This window comes from Mytilus trossulus, unplaced genomic scaffold, assembly GCF_036588685.1.
Source record: "Mytilus trossulus isolate FHL-02 unplaced genomic scaffold, PNRI_Mtr1.1.1.hap1 h1tg000050l__unscaffolded, whole genome shotgun sequence".
Taxonomy (NCBI): Eukaryota; Metazoa; Mollusca; class Bivalvia; order Mytilida; family Mytilidae; genus Mytilus; species Mytilus trossulus.
Window position 1 is genome coordinate 1,443,274 of NW_026963292.1, and position 20,169 is coordinate 1,463,442.

General features: G+C 31.1%; 1 protein-coding gene across 3 annotated transcripts in view; it reads left to right on the forward strand.

Annotated features, from left to right (window-relative positions):
- The window catches only part of LOC134699302 (SANT and BTB domain regulator of class switch recombination-like), a 33,999-nt gene that overhangs the window by 4,211 nt on the left and 9,619 nt on the right, over positions 1-20,169 (forward strand). For all 3 annotated transcript variants that reach the window (XM_063560910.1, XM_063560909.1, XM_063560911.1), the window contains exons 2-15: positions 580-740; positions 1,018-1,183; positions 1,668-1,737; positions 2,574-2,614; positions 3,020-3,211; positions 3,660-3,718; positions 5,803-5,897; positions 6,284-6,349; positions 6,613-6,699; positions 7,481-7,546; positions 8,171-8,486; positions 9,213-9,355; positions 17,147-17,261; positions 17,993-18,119. In XM_063560910.1, the coding sequence (XP_063416980.1) occupies positions 588-740; positions 1,018-1,183; positions 1,668-1,737; positions 2,574-2,614; positions 3,020-3,211; positions 3,660-3,718; positions 5,803-5,897; positions 6,284-6,349; positions 6,613-6,699; positions 7,481-7,546; positions 8,171-8,486; positions 9,213-9,355; positions 17,147-17,261; positions 17,993-18,119 (1,696 nt within the window). In that variant the 5' untranslated portion in view covers positions 580-587. The remainder of the gene's footprint in view (positions 1-579; positions 741-1,017; positions 1,184-1,667; positions 1,738-2,573; positions 2,615-3,019; positions 3,212-3,659; positions 3,719-5,802; positions 5,898-6,283; positions 6,350-6,612; positions 6,700-7,480; positions 7,547-8,170; positions 8,487-9,212; positions 9,356-17,146; positions 17,262-17,992; positions 18,120-20,169) is intronic.

A 20,169-nucleotide genomic window follows, 5' to 3' on the forward strand; every position in this document is an offset into this window, starting at 1 on the left:
TTTAAAAAAATTGTATGGTGTGATGACATGACAAATAATCAATTAAATAGATTATCAGCTGCAAGTATGTCTTTATATGTACATTGATACTTTAATATTTGAAAAAGAATTTAACAAAGATTGTGCATTCTTACAAATTTCAAAACATCAACTGAAAAAACAAAACAATGCTGTCAGAAGTTGGTCATACATGTACTATATTCTGCAAATAAAATATTCTATCATTTTTGGTGTTGAAATTTTTTATACCTTTTATACAATACATTATGGTTTACAATTTACAAGGATGTGTTTACATTGTGCATTCACAGTATACAAATGTATAATTCTTAGCTTCTTAATGATAAATATTTAAAACTTATCATTTTTACTCAAAACTTTTTTTTTCATCATCCTTCTCCATTATGATTATACTCTCTAGATTGTTCTGAGAAAATCATAAATAGTGCTAGCTATGTAAGAATGGTGTTAAATATTAAAGGAGCAGGAGGAGCACAATCCTTAAAAAGTCTGGTGGTTCCTGCTTTACATTGTAATGTGTCAAACCTAGAATTCAATTTTATAATTTTTCTTTTACAGATTAGAGAATGATAATGAATGTCTTGGAACCAACATCTCGTGTGGGAGTTGCCCTTGACCTTATTCTTAAAACATTGATATCTTCACAAGATTTTAATGAGTTACAGACAAAGAATTGGGAAGCTATTGCTAGGCTAATACCTGGATCTTCACCTGGACAGGTAGTACTTTTTCAGATACATGTGTTCTTGTGTATAGGAAATAATTGTCATCCCGCTAGATATGAATACAAAAACTTTTATAACTTGCAACATTATTGAACATACTGTGGATTTTGATTCTAACAAAAAATAATTAATTCACAGCAGTAGAAACTTTCCATTCCACAGACAGTCTCTTCTTATTATTGTTATCAGGTAAAAACTCAGATGAAAATATTGGAATTTGTTCACTAAAACATTTGTTATGTAATTTTTCATTGGTTTAAATTCAATACAGGTTGCAAGAAGATATGAAGAGTTATTGCTGACAGGGGATGTGTATGCTATGAATCAGTTTGAGAAAAATTACACAATTCCTGGAGCTTCATCACAAGTCAGTCTGACAGAATCTGATCTTAGCAGTAAAACTGGAGGAAGTTTACCAGGATCCGCATCACAGAAAGGTGGGCAATTACATTTGTATATATTAAAGTCAAATGTGTTAAAAAAAACCTGAGGAATTGATTATTTTAGTTTTGCTGCCTTAACCAAAAGGAATTTAAAAAATAAGCTAGATACATAATTGTATCGTAAAGTGGAAATTTTTTGCCCAATTTGTTTTTTACTAATTTTACGAAAAGATAAACTGGAAATATCAATTCCCATTAATTTTTTCTTTAACATGTTTGAAGTAGATAAGAATCCATGACAAGAAAAATGTGATTTCAGGTTTTGCACAATAAATCGTGAAAATTAAACTCCTTCAGAATAACCTACTTTACAACTTTATTTTTCAGAATTTCTGCTACCAGATCTGCAATTTTAAGCACAGATCAGTCACTTCAAAACCATATCAGATATTGACCAATAATAACACTAGAATGATATATAGAATTTCTGTGCTTTAATTTGCTTTGTTTTACATGATCAATATTTTGTATTTAATAGGAGATAAAGATAGCAAAGATACAAATGAATCAAAAAGTAAACAAAGTGGACGAAACAGTGATGATCAAGGGTAAGTTTAAATACTGACAAATAACTCAAAATATGGTAGAAATAAATCAGATATACAGTAAGTGTCAATGTAACAGCAACCAAACAAAATATACATCTTCAGGTTTATATTAAATGCTAATTGTCAACGCCATACGATTAGCTCAAAATGGCTTTCAGTAGAAAGTTATAAATTAGTATCAACTTTCATTAGCTGCTTTCAAGTTAAAAAATGTATGCTTTAAAATTGTTAGTATTAATGCTTAATTTGGTTCAGATAGCATTAATGTAATGAAAACTACTTTTACAGCGGATTCCATTGAGTGTGTAGCCAAAGGTAATATCTTTGGTAAGCTTGCTTGTTAGCTGAACCGTGAAGTCATTGTTAGGTTAGGAAAACTATCCTACTTTAAAAATAGACTAGTTCGACAGAAAAACAATATATCTGTCTGTTGGACTATGCCACTTCGAAAGGAGGGTAGTATACCTGACCTAAAATTTACTTCACGGTTCAGCTAACAAGCAAGCTAACCACAGATATAACCTTTGGCTACACACTCGATGGAATCTGCTGTAATTCTCTAAGCAAGATGTGTTTTGGGTTCTTAGATGTGCATTATCATGTCATATTTGTAACTCAATAGCCATGTTCATAATTTTTCATTTCAGTAAATTTGTTTATTTGCATTTTTAAAACATGTTCTTAAATGTACACATTGATTTTTAAATTTACAGGAATGTATTTCTGTAGTAATAAGAAATTTAAAAAAAAAAATCTATGAAAGCAATATTAACCAATACCAATACTACAACTTTTGTGACTATAATATAATTTTTAATAATTTTTGTTTTTTACAGCCCTGTTATGACTATACATGTCTGTGATGAAGCTAAAAGCTGTAAGTAGTAAATCAACCAGCTGTTATTAAATAGATTAAATAGAATGAAAGAAACAAAATTTCTCTGATTTTGAAAATTCTGATTTAATGATGAATTTTTGTTTGCAAAACCCTAGTAAACAATAGAACCTGATGGTAAAATAAATATTTTTTGCACAGAGCTTGTTTATTTATTCATGTAGAGACCATATCAAGAACTGAAAATATAAGAAATTTTTAAAAGCAAAAGATTTTTTCAGTACAAATGTACCTGTAAAAAGTAGTTTGAAAAAAATACAAGAGAGCTGTATACATGATATGTCAATGACATGAATTATGGCCAAAAAAATGTGGTTTCAAATCTTTGTTCTGGATGTCTCAATCTGATTTGAGTGAATGAATTATAAAACTTGTTCTCTCTTTTAGTGAAGCAAGACTTCCATTGTCCTCGAGACCTGTTGGTCCAGGAAATGAAATATTTTGCAGAGTATTTATCAACAGACGCTCAGCGTTGGGAAGAAGTAGATATATCTGTTCATTGTGATGTACAAATATTTGATTGGTTGATGAAATATGTTAAACGAGGCTCAAAAGATGTACCAGAAAAACCTAGGCTAGGTAAATATATCTGAAAGAACACACATTTTACAACCAGAACTCATCTATCGTTTTTATCCATTATTCAAAAGATTTTCATGTAAATGATATAGTGTTCTAATATAATGAAACTGAAGACAATAGTATGGGTTTGACTTTAAACATAATTGTTTCATTAGAAATAATGGTCCAGAATAGTTTTCCATATGGAACTTGTATTTTGAAGGAACTGTTTTGTGACATAACTTTTTTGTTTTCCTATGTGATGGTAGCATAAAAGTTTACTTTAAAACAATTAATCAAGAAGACATTCTAAGTTGCAAAACTTGTGTCTTATCCTATTGTCAATGTCTTTGGACAATAAAATATCTTTAAACTAATCAAGAAGACATCATCATATATGATTGTGAAAAATGTAAAACGTAATATGATATGTAGCTATATATGATTTATAATTTTGTCTTTTCAGAGGCCAGCAATGTGATATCAATTTTGATTTCATCTGATTTTCTCAAAATGGATTCACTTGTAAGTATACTACATAAAAGTTTTAAAAGTTGCTATTTTATAAAAGGAATTGAAACATCTTGAAATTTCAACAAACTGAAATTTGAGAAAATATTGAACTATTAAACTAGCAAGTTAGTTAAATGAAACATTTTGAAAGGCAAGAGAAGAGTTGGTACAAAAACAATTTCATAATTTTCAATTTCATTAAATTTGTAACCATTCTTAGGTCTCTGGTGGACAGCTGTCTCATTTACAATAATACCTCATCTTTTTTTGTGTACATAAAATTGAGAATGGAAATGGGGAATGTGTCAAAGAGACAACAACCTGACCAAATAAAAAAACAACAGCAGAAGGTCACCAACAGGTCTTCAATGTAGCGAGAAATTCCCGCACCTGGAGGATCATTCAGCTGGCCCCTAAACAAATATATACTAGTCCAGTGATAATGAACGCCATACTAATTTCCAAATTGTACACAAGAAACTAAAATTAAAATAATACAAGACTAACAAAGGCCAGAGGCTCCTGACTTGGGACAGGCGCAAAAATGCGGCGGGGATAAACAATTTTTTGAGATCTCAACCCTCCCCTATACCTCTTACCAATGTAGAAAAGTAAACCCATAACAATACGCACATTAAAATTCAGTTCAAGAGAAGTCCGAGTCTGATGTCAGAAGATGTAAACAAAGAAAATAAACAAAATGACAATAATACATAAATAACAACAGACTTCTAGCAATTAACTGACATGCCAGCTCCAGACTTCAATTACACTGACTGAAAGATTATGATTTCATCATATGAACATCAGGCACAATCCTTCCCGTTAGGGGTTTAGTATCATACCATCATAACATATATGAGAAGAACATAACCCGTGTCATGCCAACAACTGTTTTTAGAAAAAATGTTTTTAGTTCCGATGCAAAGACCTTATCAGTGACTCAATATTAACGCCAAAATATGCAATCTTTAATGAATTGACAACAGTATCGTAATCATATCCCTTCTTAACCCTTTCCTCCATGGAATAATTTTTTTTTATATGCTTGATTTGCATAGGACTTTTTCTTTAAAGTAAAATTCTCAGGTTTAAAGTATTTAATGCATTGCAAAATACAAATATTTCATCAAATAAATTGAAGTCTATCTGACAGATATTCTTATGAATATCCTTTTCATATTGGATACAAATTTTATTAGGTCTGATGCAGACATTTTGTAGTCAAAGCATTTCAACTAAGGTACTACACAGGCGTCAAAAGGCGTCATTATGTAGTAAAGGGGGTGGCGTCAAAAGGTGTCATTATGGAGGAAAGGGATAATAAGTCTATTCAAAGGTTTTGTAAGTTTCTGAGGTGAATACTGACACCTTGGTGTTTTATAAAGAATATTTCCATAAAAAATTGGATGTGAAATACCTGAACGTATTAGAAGTCTGCATGTTGAGCTATATTTACGAATGATGTCTTTATACCGATGATAAAATTTAGTAAATGTTTTGACCAGTTTGTGATATCGAAAACCCTGGTGTAATAATTTTTCAGTAATACATAAATTTCTCTCGTTAAAATCTAAAACATTGTTACATACATGAGCGAATCGTACAAGTTGAGATATATAAACACTGTAAGATGGTGACAAGGGAACGTCACCATCTAAATACGGATAATTAACGATAGGAAATGAAAAATCATCCCTTTTATCATAAATTTTAGTATTCAGCTTTCCGTTAGTGATATAGATATCAAGAAAAGGGCAGTGGTCATTGTTAGTATAAGCTTTGTAAGTTTGTATGTATTTGATAACAGTAATGCATTCAAGTTTAATGTAATACATATTTCCATTGACTACATTTTACCGTCAAATATGCAGTAACCATATTGCAGTATAGGAGTGAACCGTCATATTGAAGTCTTCACTCTTGAAAAAATAATTAAAATGCTTGTTGTATTGGCATTACAATCAAAGAACAGAATAAAATTTGACAAGTATAATTTTAAAATCTGTATTTGCATAAAATATGTGGAGAGATAAATTCTGTCCAATTAAGATTTTAATGGTATTCTAATTGCGTCTTCTATTTTAACTTTTAAGGTACAAGAATGTATAGAGTATTGCCATGGTAATATGTCAGCTATAGTATCAACACCATGTAATATGAATTGTATCAATGAAAAACTTGTTGGAAGGTTAGTAAAGCTATTTGGGATAAATTGGCTTTAATAATTTTCAATGCAGTTATGGTAAAAAAATATTTTCTCTAACCAAAAGTTCTTAGATTCAGACAGGTGTCCACTGTTACATTTAGAAAGGTAAAATATTATAGGCCACCAATGGGTCTTCAATGCAGCCAGAAAACATTTTTTAAGAATCTACAAGAAAGTGGCTGTGGGCATCTTACAAAAAAAAAATTAAAAAAAATACTGTATAAAAAAATTGTTGATTTAATGTCAAATGTATGTTTTATATTTTCTTAATGAAAGGTGACTGAACATACACCCTTTAAGGGAAGCCTCCCCTCCCCCTTCAGCCATTGTATGGTATTACTAATGAACAGAAATTTATAAAATTGTAGGATAGCAGATCTGTTTACACACAATGAAGCTGATGACATAAAAGACAGAAAAGATAAATTTAAAAGGTAAGAAATTATCAAAGAGCAATGCCTGGCAGCAGGGAAAAAAATATTCAGAAAGAAAAAGGAAAAAAAACAACATTAGAAAAACAATATTAAAGGTCTTTCCTCACATAGGGGGGAAAAGTTATTGTGAACCAAATTTAAATTGAAAGTTGACTTAATAGTTTGAACATACAATACTTAAGTTCTAATATATATTTAGATATTTTACAGGTGTGATGATTTTAGCTGTGTTTTTTGTGAACTATCATTTTGCTGTTTTGTAGTAAATTATTTGCCAAGAAGTTGGAGAAATTGTTTGATCCTAATTCTACAAATCCTGATTCTCCAGAATGCGCTGCTACATTAATGAGGTTAGTTTTTTTATGGGACAATCTAACAGCAACCTAACAATACAAGTTTACAAAGCATTCAGGAGTTCAGAAAACTGTCATTAATTTATTGGCAAATTTATTTTCTTAACTTGACAGGGGCGGATCCAGCCATTTTAAAAGGGGGGGATTCTCAACCCAGGACAAAAAGGGAAAAAAGGGGGGGGGGGGGGGGTCTGAACCCAGGACAAAAGGGGGGGGGGGTCCAACTATATGTCCCCATTCAAATGCATTGATTGGCCAAAAAAAAGTTGGGGGTTCCAACTCCCTGAAGCCCCCCTGGATCTGCCAATGCTTGATCTAGATGACCAAACTGTATGGCCATGTGTTGTTTGTTGTTGTTTTTCTGGTTTGAACATATATTTTTTCACAGATTAATAAGTTATTGGTAGTTGGTGTGTATTCTCTGATATTTTTGGTATTTGCAATTATACATCTTTCAGAAAAGTCAAGTTCATGAACACATTGTGACTGTGTCTGGCCTGCCGACAGAGGGTGACAAGCCTCCACAAAATCGGGTCTATGATGACCTACTTTATCACCAATATGTTATCTGTGTACCATACTATTTGTTGGTGGTTGGTTTTGTCGGTTTTATTCTCCGATAATTTTGGAAATTTCTGTTAAATACTGTTTATGAATCAAAAGAAATATTTGGGTTATAAATTTTTTGGAATCACACTCTGAAACATACTTGTTCAATATTTCATTAAGTATATTTGTATTGATATTGTGCTAATTTTTGAATTATTAATACTTTCAGATGTTCTGTTTGTAAGAAGGTCATGGGTGGTAGTCTTGAGAAGAAATTGAAATGTACACCAAGCAGGTAAATAAACTCATCATAGATAACAGGACTAAATTTTGTAAATATGCAAGACGTGCATTTCATCTACAAAAAACTCATCAGCAACGCTCGAATCCAAAAAAGTTAAAAAGGCCAAATAAAGTACAAAGTTGAACAGCATTGAGGACCCAAATTACTAAAAGTTTTGCCAAATACAGCTAAGATAATCTATATATAAAAAAGAAGATGTGGTATGATTGCCAATGAGACAACTACCCACAAAAGACCAAAATGACACAAACATAAACAATTATATGCCTGAGGTAGAAAAATAAATTGATCAACTTGAAGTACAATTTTATTTATCTACAGAAAGATTATTATATACTTTAACCTGCCCGCACAGTAATCTAGGGGTTAAGTTTGAATCATAACCAAACTTTTAAGCAAATTTTATTTATCTGATGCAAGATTTTAACATTTAAAAGATATTAGGCAAGTAAGAAAAACTGCCTGTCAGAAATCCAAAATTTCACAATTTTTCTTAAGCTGTCTTTTGATAGAAAACAAATCAAACTGATTTTTTCCAGCAACGATTAAATTAAAGGATTAAAAAAAAACATGAGAAAATACAGAAACATTTATGAATTTTTGAAACATTTGCAGATTAACTGTAGATAGAAGAGGAACATTAACATTTTGTCACATACGAGATCCGTCTTTTGATGTTAATGAATACCTACTGGAACTTAAAGGACAACTGAAGACCTGGCGAGAGGTTTACTGGAGGGTATGGGGGACCATTAATTATCTAATTTGTACACGATGTAAGGAGGTGTTCCCCTGCAGTGATCTAGGACATTGTAAATACCACCCTGAACCAGCAAGATATGATAATGAAGGATCCCTACATTCCTGTATCGGGACTTATCCATGTTGTCATCAGAGGGTATTAAGGTTTGATCCTACACAACAAAATAAGGTAATGTCCACGGTTCAAGAAGATTGATAGTAATGTAAGATATACTTTTCAATAAGACAAGTATGTAATATTTCTTGTACTTTGAATACTTTAAGAAGAATACAATACTGTGGATTCATTTATTTTCGTGGGTACCAATTTTCGTGGATTGAGGAAAACCTGCATGTTCATGGATATTTGATTTCATGGTTTTGCCGAAGTCTGCATAAACGCCATAAGAAAATTTGTCAGTCATTTAATTTCATTGTTCAACTGTTTCCACAATATTCCATGAAAATTGGTATCCAGGGAATAATAATGAGTCCACAGTACACAAATTAAAACTTTTACAGTACAAGATTCAAACTTTCACATATTGATACTGGAAATTCATAAATTATTGTGATCATTAATCATTGTGAGTTTTGAAAGATTTGAAAACTGCTAGACTAATAAAGAAAAAAGTTAATAATAATATATGTATTTAATATCATGGTGCAAGTTTTTGTTACTGTGATACTCATGCAATTGCCTTATTTGCACTAATAAAAACCTAGCAAAAATTTCTGACTTTACAATATAATTTGGTGCAATAAAAGAAACTATTAAATTGATAACAGCTTAAATGATAGATATTGTGTGCATTTTTCTCCCTTATAATGAATGATAATTTTGGACAACATTATAACCGGTATAAGAAAAGAACATAAAATAGTGTACTAAACATAAAGCATGATAATATTTCAGGGATGTCGAGTTCGTGATCACATTGTGACTGTGTCTGATTTACCGACAGAGGGTGATAAGCCTCCACAAAATCGGGTCTATGATGACCTACTTTCTCACCGAGATGTTATCTGTGTACCATACCAAAGACTGTCAGATGCCAGGTACAAATCTAGGTGTCTGCAGCTGGTTTGTCAGCTGGAAATGTCTCAAAATATTATAAAAAAAAACCACCCATTTTTTCTTAACTCTGAAAGTATAAACAGGATATAAGTCTTGGTATACTTTTCAAATTGGGATGCCCTAATTTTAGAATGGACATCATTGCACTAGATTTAAACAGCTTATGCACATTTTCTTGCACTTAAATCCTAAATTTTGAGACATTTCCATAGTTGTTCCTATATTTATTCTTAGTTTTTGATTGGGTGGGACTGACCTTACTTTTAAATATGAGTTCGCCTTTGATTAGATATTTTTTAAAACATATTTAAGATCAAATAATGCAATAGTACAATTTTAAAATTGTACTTTTAAGTTACAGGTCTTTAATAGAAAGCATTAGATAGAAATAAGAAAAGAGTTCAAAGGCAAATTCAGAGGGGAAAGCGGTATTTTACTAAAATCATGCCCTGTAGAGTTATCTGCCTTTAATTAGCTCTTCACTACTAACTTATACACATCTACCTTTTAAATGTACTGTTGTGTTTGTCTTTTCTTTTTGACATTAGGTCATCTTTCATTTTGCAACATTTGAATTTATGTTTAATTTGTTAAATTTGGAAAATACACAAGACTTTAAGCAATCAACAATCAATTAATAAATTTAAGATATATGTATTAATTGATTCATAGCATGCAGCAGTTAAATGAAAACGGTAAATTATCATAAATAATCAAAGTGGTTTTTAGCATATTCAAGTCTTTTGTTAAATACTTATCTTTCATATAGAGCCCTTAGAGATTTTCAATGATAATTTCTTATCATTTTAGCATCTTTTTCAAATCTTTAGATTCAATATTGAATTTTTTAGGTATTACAGAAGGTCAGTTTAAAAACATAATAGATTTTGTAAACATTAATGGATATATTATATATATATTTATACATATATATGTTCTAACTTATTCCCTGAAAACAAAAGTGCATGTTTTTCCAAGTAGAGAATTAGAGATTTGTAAACAAGGAACTTTTAAGACACAAATCATATGTAGAAATGATGTAGGTAGCATGACACATTTCTTTTTGTATATCAAATATAGCTTCAAAGAGATGCAGTTGATAAATTCAATATAAGAATAGATTTAGGGTTCTAAGGCAGAATTCTAATAAGAAAAATGCATCAATAATTGTGATGTTGCTTTTATAGCCGATATGCGTGAGTATCTTAGGAACTCCTCTATAGTAAAGTAAAACAGGATCTGTACAAACTAAATTTAAAAAGACTAAAAGATCTTCCTTCAAGCAATAAAAAAAAATCTCTTTGTAGATCATATACCCATTCATAAAAAATATTTTTTAATTTCTTAAAAGTCGTAGAATATTGCACATTTATAGCATTTTTTTAGTAGTTATTCCCCTTCATTTTATGACTGCTTTAAAACTTGCTATTAATTTTTGCTGATACATATATTTTTTTTAATGGTTTGCTGCTTTGGTATTTCAATAAATTTTTATATTACTAATAATATATCTATGAAATATGTTTGCAAAGGCGTGGGAATATTTGATATATATTGGTATTACTTACAGTTTAGGAAAAGTAGAGTAAACAGGATTTTTTTAATTTGGTCTTAGATGTTGATATGATACTATTTTTATTATAAAATTATTGGACAGGTAAGTTTTGAATTAAAGGCAGATAGTTAAATCTAGTTCAACATTTTTTTTATCAGACAAATTGGTTCACAGAAAACCGTAGTAGCCATTCATAATTAATGTAACATTTCAGCTGTGATCTTATGATAAATGACTTTAAGATGATGAACATCAATAAAAACACTGTTCCTTTTGGTTGTGTCAAGTGTTTTAAAGTATTGATTCATGTCCATACTATAACTTAAATTTCACAGAAATGTGATTGGTTTTTTTTTAAGCTGAAGTGAGTCAGTTTTGATCAATAGTATTGATCTAAATAGAGATACAATGGTTTTTTTTTTAACAGTGCTGTCCAAATTGTGTAAAGTTGTAAACTATTGATTTTAATGAAAACTATTTATGATTAATGACAGTCTCTTGGTACTAAATTGTACATTTCAAAATGAATGAAAAATCAGTAGAAGAATTGAAGGAATAGAAAGCCTAATAAAGTACAATAGATTAGCAGTAAACTAACATAACTTCTCAGCAGACAGAAGTAACATAGATTATGAATGACTACTGCATTGTTTTTATTTACTGCAACATTTATCATTATAATGTGTACTCTCTTCATATAGATGTCCAAACATTGTACAGCTATCAAATGAATTCTTGTAGTGTACACTTTACCGCATGATATCCCATCTTTTCTGTTTCCCTACATTCAGATCTGTTAAACTTCTCTGGAAGAATGTAGCCTCTTTTTGAATATCTTCAGTATCATCTTACTGAGTGTTGCGGGACAGCTGAAGTAGGAGCAGCATGATGCATTTAGATTAGTCCCACATCCACTTAAAAGTATGCAAATACATCTAGGATAGTACCATAACAGTTCAGACTGTTGAGTACATTTGTTGGTTAATTTTCTGTTGAGTACATTTGTTGGTTAATTTTCTGTTGAGTACATTTGTTGGTTAATTTTCTGTTGAGTACATTTGTTGTTAAAATTTCTGTTGAGTACATTTGTTGTTTGAATTGCTTTTGAGTACATTTGTTGTTTAACACAATTTTTAAATTTCTGTTGAGTTAATTTGTTGTTTAAATTATTTTTTTGAGTACATTTGTAGTTTAAATTTCCTATGAGTACATATGTTGGTTAAATTTCCTTTGAGAACATACATTTACAATGATAAATAGTGTAGTAAATAAAACCAGCCTGACACTACAGTCTTTGTGTGGATATGGATAGGTTATCTGTGTGTAAAATAATCCTTGAGGATATGTTGCCTGTATGTCAACATAATGTTATCTTTTTATAAACATGGTATTATCTTTGAGTACAGGAAAGAACAGCTCACAACAAGGATAGGTGGACTATACAACTTAATATGGTTATGGTAGTAAAGTTAGGAACATAGTAAAAAGGCAAAATTGCATTTCATTTCATATCAAATCAAAACTCATTCTTTTCAAATCCATTTTTGTTTTGTAATTTCATTACTATAAGTTATATCTCATAGTTCTTGATTTCATGCAAAAATAAGAAATAAGAAATATATGTATTAATTGCATACCCGTAGCCAGGGGGGGGTTCCGGGGTTCGGACGAACCCCCCCTTGAAAACAAATAAGCACTGTTAAAGTCAATGTTCTGTTCGAATTGTGACTGTTAAAGTCGATTTTGTGAGTCCAATGAACCTCCCTTTGGAAATTCCTGACTACGGGCCTGAATTGAGACATCCAAATTTTTAAAAGATGCAAAATCAGAAATGAGTAGAGATAACAGCATTGCCACTATTACAATCCACCATTGTAACCCTAATATTTTCAGTTTTAGAATTAGGACAGAAAATTATTTTAAGATAGAAATGGACAGACAGATAGATTTATAAGAGATTGACAAACCTATTACAAACATCACAGAATTTCAAAGAGAAAAAACGATGAATCAAATTGAAGCAGATATTAAAGTAGTTGTGAATATATCTTTATTGTTTTGTTATAAGTTGACAAATACATGTACATGTATGCTTATTGTAATACAAACACATACAGAATGAAGAAATATAGAAGCCCAAATTAAAACAAATTGAAATGGATAATATTTTTTGGAAAAAAATCACCAAATAGTAAAATTGTATAAATTCTAAATATTTATGCTTATATTTATCTTTATAATGTCAATGCAATATACTTAGAATTTCAATAATAATACCAGGTAAAAAATACAAAAGTCAACATCTGTAAAAGATTCTATATTTTACAGCTTTGGGTAAGTGTACACAGCCTTTATTTAAGCTTACATGTAAAAACAGTAGCAATATATAGCCAAATTTCATATTTGTTCAGTTAAATCTGAATTTCTACTAGCGATAAAGATTACAGCAGCTTAAGACACAGCAAAACTGCTTTTTGTGTGTACAAAAAATCAGCTATTTCTATAGGTTATTGTAAATTTGTACTTTTTTTCTTTTTTTCATCACTTATCAAACAGAATATATGGCTATCGGTAGGTGCTCACATCAAGTTCTTAAACACACTTCCCTTTTTGTTGTTTCTATAAAGGGAGCGACAATTTAATCCAGAGGGTCTGAATGAGATATTTTTTTTTAGAACTAAAACCTTGATGTTAAATGGTGGTTCCCTAATAGACCATAATATTTATAGAAACTAGAACACACCCGTGGTATTGCGGGTCCGTGACTGAAAGTATATAACTGTGCGCAAGCCTTATTTTAGTATTCGTATTATCATTTGATAAAGTCATGGCGATTATACGATACACAGTTTTCTCTGCTTTTAAATCTTTCTGTTTGAACCCGTCGAACTGGAACTTATCAATTATTGGTCATATAGGGTTATTGCATGAATATTGGGGAATATTGTCCCGAGTAGAATTTTATATTGCACGAGCTTGCGAGTGCAATATATGTTCTACGAGGGACAATATTCCCCAATATTCATGCAATAACCCTTTTATTGTATAGCAATATAATATTTGAAAGTAAAAACTTTTAAAGATTTTGTCGTTGATGACGTCATGAATTTTGACGATTTATTGCACTAGTGCAATATTTAAGAAATAATTCATGGGGGCTTGAATATATCGTTATTTTACCACGGGTTGGCCCTTTATGACAAATATTTTACCCTGAGCGATAGCGAGGGGTAAAATATCGGCATAAAGGGACAACCCGTGGTAAAATCTAGATATATTCAAGCCCCCATGAATTATTTCGATTCTAATAGGACAAATACGGCAATTTGTTTGGATCGAATCGCTCTAGGTGGAGGCCATTATTTGCCGTTCCCATAAATTAACGCACTTTTAGATTGGCGTAAAAGAACGGAACAAACAGAATAAGTGACATGCTCAAACTATTCACAAAACTTATTTAGATAGATTTGGATGAATTTTAATGATAACTTACTTATATATATATGTCTTCTATGTATATACAAAAAAATGGGCTTATACCACATTTTAGCATTGTTTGTTTACGCTTCCTTGCTGTGATGATTTTCGGTATCAAAATCGTGTATTTTCCCGTAAAATGCTTAAATTATAACGTCATCATTCTATGACGTCGGGGACTTCATTCATAAAAAACATATGACGTGGGAGTACGATCGGAACAGCCAATGCAATATATTCATATTTTACCACGGGTGTGTACTCAAAGCTTTTGAAGGACGTCATGTTAGAATATACAATTACTGTCTTTTGGTGAGGTAAATGTGTGGTTTTATTGACTTTTGAAAAACTGTGGCCTCAGTGAATATCAGTTTTTCAAAAGTCAATAAAACCAAATATTTACCGAAACAAAAGACAGTAAATGTTTTATTCCATATTCCGAGAGAAATTATTGTAATGGAAAATATTTACCAAAACCAATTGTACATCAAACGTTTTTTTACCAAAATTATACACGTAAAAGCACGCGACGTTTTGCGCAGTGAATATCCTTTTTCCGCAGGTGAATATGCTTATTTATTCAAAATCCCATTCATATAGAAAAACTTGCTAATATTTTATCAATATGGAATAATATTAATTATTTGAAATACGAAAGGTCCTGGAGTGGAGTATTTTTTAATCAACAGCATTGTCCTATATTAGTTCTAAATAAAGTTGAATATCTTTGATTCGCTGTTTTACGTCATGCCGGCTAATAAATTGGAAACTGTACCTATACGCCTTATTTTTAGTCCAGATTTTTTTTTTTTTTTTTTTTTTTTTTTTTTATAAAATAATATCTTTATTGCACTTTTCTTTGCTGTTGTTACAAATTACTCGACAAACAGCAGTTGGCCGAGTATCCCTGTGAATTAGTCCAGATTTTTAGTATTCGTATTGTTATTTTAAAAGGTCTTACTAATCAAAATTTGACAATTTAGTAGTAACAACCCTGTGATTATGACCCTTGTATATAGCATATTAATCCTGAATACACCGTTTAGTGGTGCGCTTGTCAGATGCGGAACGTACAGATAAGGTAATCGGTAACAGGTGAATATACTATTGGTATCGATATCGGACTCGATCCGGAACTTCTTAATTATTGGCAATATTAATTACGTGGAAAACAAAAGGGCCTGGAGTGGTGTAATTTTTAATCTACACCTTTGTACTATATTAGTTATATATAAAGTCGAATTCTTTGATTTGTCGTTTTAACGTGATGACGGCTGACAAATTGGACCTCGTAATTTTAGTATTATAGATATGTTCAATAATTACAGAGCAGTATTTATATAAGCTTGTCCCGCGATCATAGGAACCAGCTGACTTATTTATAGCAAATTTTCCATGAATATAGAATACTTGACTTTGAGAGGTTTGCCCTGGGATCCCATTCTGCTTTTCACAAAAGGTTGTATAATAATAATAATAATAAATTCTTTATTTAAAGAGGGTAAACTCAGTTAGTTACAATAAACTAATCTTCCCTGAGGCCCTCAATGGCTTATGAATAGTTGTAAATCTTTTACAACTTGACAAATAACTTTATCCTACAAACATGACAAATTGATATTAGATGCAAGCCAAGTTTATCTATCCTAAGTACCAAAGTTCATTCAGTTTTTACTTTTTATTGTCCTATATGTACATGTAACTTTTTCACACTTGCTGTTCTATTGACATTTGTATTTCTATCACAGCAATATCTATGCACAAGCCTTTTGCATTATTCTTTTTGTTATTTGACCAAAATGATTTTTAGAAGTTTTATTTTTTATTTTTTTATACACCTGATTATACATATGTTATAGGGTTTTTCCATAAAAAGTAATAATTTTTGTGATTTTTATTTGACCTTAGTTACCAGTTAATTGAACTTAAAAATGATTCAAGTATCACAGCAGATGGTTCATTCTAGTGGTTTTTTTCCCCGATATAGTTTACTTGATTTAGACACTTAATGTTGACTTATTACATTTCTAAGCACAAAAAAATTTGCTTATTAGCTAAAATATATACTCACATTCTGAAATTGCAGTTATTAGCTAAATGATGTTTTTTTTTTTAGAGTATTGTCTAGAACATTTAAGTTTGTCTTTTCTATGTTCAAACATTTCAATCCATTCTGTAGAAATAAAGTTGATTTCTCATACTATCTTATCATTTCATCAATATTTATTTCAAATATTACTACAGGTAATAAAAATGTGATAACCTAGGTTATTTTCCCTACAGTTTAGCTTATATTTTTATCTTGAAGACTTTTCAGTGTCACATTTTATAACATAATGTTAAAAAAAAAACATTAGAAACAATGAAAAATCTCAAATATTGAGATACTGTTGGAACAGGAGTAAAAGTTGATCTGACTACTGTGAATTCACTATTATTCATTGGATACCAATTTTCGTGGTTTTCGTGGATACAGGTGAACCACGAATTCAAATGTTCAACGAATAATATATATTCAAAAGGCTTTGTTAAAAGAGATTGGCAAAGCCACGAAATCAAATATCCACGAATTTGAAAGTTTTTAGCAATCCACGAAAATTGATACCAACGAAAATAAATGAATCCACAGTATAAGTTGGATGCCCTGCTCAGCTTCAAAATCTAAGGATTCAGTCTTGACCCTCGTATTGTTTTATATAACAAAATTAATTTTGTGTTATTTATTGATGTCTTCTAACAGTGAAATGGAGTTTAAATTATTTGATAATGAAGAGTTTGTATGTTACTCACACAAAGATGGAACAGCTTTACACCCGGCTCTACTGGCTGCTGTTGATGATGACAAAAAAACTGAGGTAATATAAATATATTTGCTTTAAATATGTATACTCCTGTGATAAGGACCTCAAAATATGCTACGGTGATACCAAACACATTCACTAAAGTTAATTTGGTTCTTTTAATTATCATGAAATTTTGACAAAATATTTACTTTGACCGTTTGACAAAAATATAACAATTTAAAAAAACTTGAACCACACACATACTGAAAAAAAAAATCATTGGCTATATAGCAGTCTGGCGAACACTAATTTTAGTCATTGAGAAGATCAATATTTTCTTAACAACAGATTGTGATTAGAACTTGCAGCTGTTTTTTACAAAGTTGTCTCCATGTTGTGATATGTACCACCTTAATATAAGCAGTATGCTGTCTTATGACACAACAAGGCCAAATATGAACGTGCTTGGTCATTTGAAGATGCTAGGTTTGCAGTTGTAACCAACTTGATAAAGTTAAGATGAAGTTTAATGAAAACATGTAAGGCTTTTGATGATCATGCCATACAGTCAAAACCTTATGGTCACTAGCTTGATTCCTATATGTTTTTGCCTTAGCTACTTTGAAAGAACCCTTATTAGACCCATTATATGCTTTGTCCTCTCCAACTTAAAAATGGTACAAAATCATTCAGTACAACAAACTAACATCATCATTTCAAGTATAAAAAACGGTAGATACGGTAACCCCTTTTCCAATAAAAAAACATGCTGAGATTATTTAGAAAATTTGTACTCTTGACAGGCTGGCAAACCTCAGCCAAGATTACAGGCTCTTACTATGGAGAGAGAATTATCATTTGAATATGATGATGTTGGCCTAGGAGAGAGTGACGATGAAGTAGGAGATGACGAACAACCAAGGGGAACAGGTAAGTAATGGATTGTTAGGGACCAGGGCCTTATGCATAAAGCTTCTTAAGGTGTAACACCATTAATATTCAGGCCCGGCCAGAAAGCACATACTAGAAAGTAGTACATATTTAACACAAAATAGTTCCTATGCATGAGTGTAACTTTTAAAATATGTAGAATATTTAGGCATTTTTGGTATCAAATGAAAGCTGAAGGACTGGTGATCATTGTAGAACACTTTTTGACTTATAATTTTGAATATTAAAATAACTGCACCAAATTTATAAAAGAGGGTACATTTTGTATGTTTGTCAGCTCTAAAGTACCTGTTTTGGTACATCCTAAGTTCCGGGGACCAGTTCATTCATATATGCCATTAAAGGTATGCTGATTTTTCCAGGATAAGACACCATAAAGTGTTGCTTTAACATGCAGTGATTGCCACTTTATTTAAACTTAAAATAAAAGAGGTGCGCCTGCTTGAAATTGAGGAATTTAACATAGAAAGCAATGGGGCAGAGCTCCAGATAAGCTGCGTATTTGCGTGATCACGCAATACAAATAATAGAAAACCCAATGCAATTGTCCATTGACGGGTTCAACAACCCAATTAATTCAACAGAAAACCCAATTATATGCCAAAACCATGAGTTCTCAACCCTTTTATTGGCTACCGTTTGTGATATTTACCCTTATCTGTTTACAGTCGTCGCGTAAATCTATTTTTATAATATTTATAATTGGAAATTTCCTGTCGTTCTAAAAATAGATCCCTGCATCAAGTAGCTGAAATGGGTCCCTGTTTGAGTTTTCCGTTGCTCAATAGGTACACATGCTTTTGTAAACATTCGATCTTCTCGGTGTTTATCCAATTAGCGTGTGTCACGTAGTCATATTTTTTTCGCATTGCTCAGGATTTTTCATAACATACATTGAATTAAAACGAAAGTGAATGTCCTGTTAAAATATTGAATAGAAGCATGTTTTCGACTTCTTTTGGAAAACTGAGGGAAAGTTATAATGATAACAAGACTCAGCCAGTGTTTTAAGGAAGCGTCCCTCGAACACACGGGCGTGTGTGTGTACCATAACGAGAACATTGCGAATTCAGTTGGAAAAAGTGAAAGGCCAAATCAATTATGAAATGATAAAGCATTAGAAACCAAAAGTTCTAATAAAAGACAACTAAACCCAGATTTATGTAAATTGAATAAAAGAAAATCATTCAAGTATAATTAGAGTTTACATACTATTTTTTTTTATTCATTTTACGGTTAATTAATGAATACACACACCATGCTCACAGCCACTGATCAGGCACTGGTCTCAGAATTTATTATATAAAGGTATAAGGCGAGTGCCTGTGAATACACATATCCTTTTTTGTGAGAAAATACAAAACTGGCAAACGGTTTGAAACGGGACACAAATTAAACATACAATTGCTCCTCAGTGAATAAACCAAATAAAACAGCTAGCAAATAACCCTAACCATAACCTTAAACAAATAAAAGAGCTAAACAAAGACAGAAACATATTAATTTAAGATGGAAAAAAATTGGGGTTGATATTGCCCAAATATTCAATATTGTGTCAATGAAAAAAACCAATACATTAAGGAGCTTGGTGGTGAAAAACCCAATTTGATATTAACCTGAGGGGTGAATTGGAATTGATAATGCAATTAAAAAACTTTATCACCCAATTATATAAGAAAATGGTGGGTAAAAACCCCAATTTATGAATTCTTATCTGGAGCTCTGAATGGGGCCATGAATTAGTGTTAATTAATTAAGTTAAGATCTGTTCAAAACAAATGATAGATTAGTACTACAATAGGATATCTTAACTTAAGAGGCTTTATGCATATCAGCCAAGGTCCTATCTTTAAAGAAAAATAAATAAAAAATCAATAGGAATTGGTATAAATAATATGTAATGCACATCCACGGGAGGGGGAGGGGGTAGAAAAGGTAATCAGCTAGGATCAAGATGCCTACTCTGAATAAAATATTGATGAAGAACTACTGGGAACAAGTTAGAAAAATTTAAGAACCAAGGTATCAA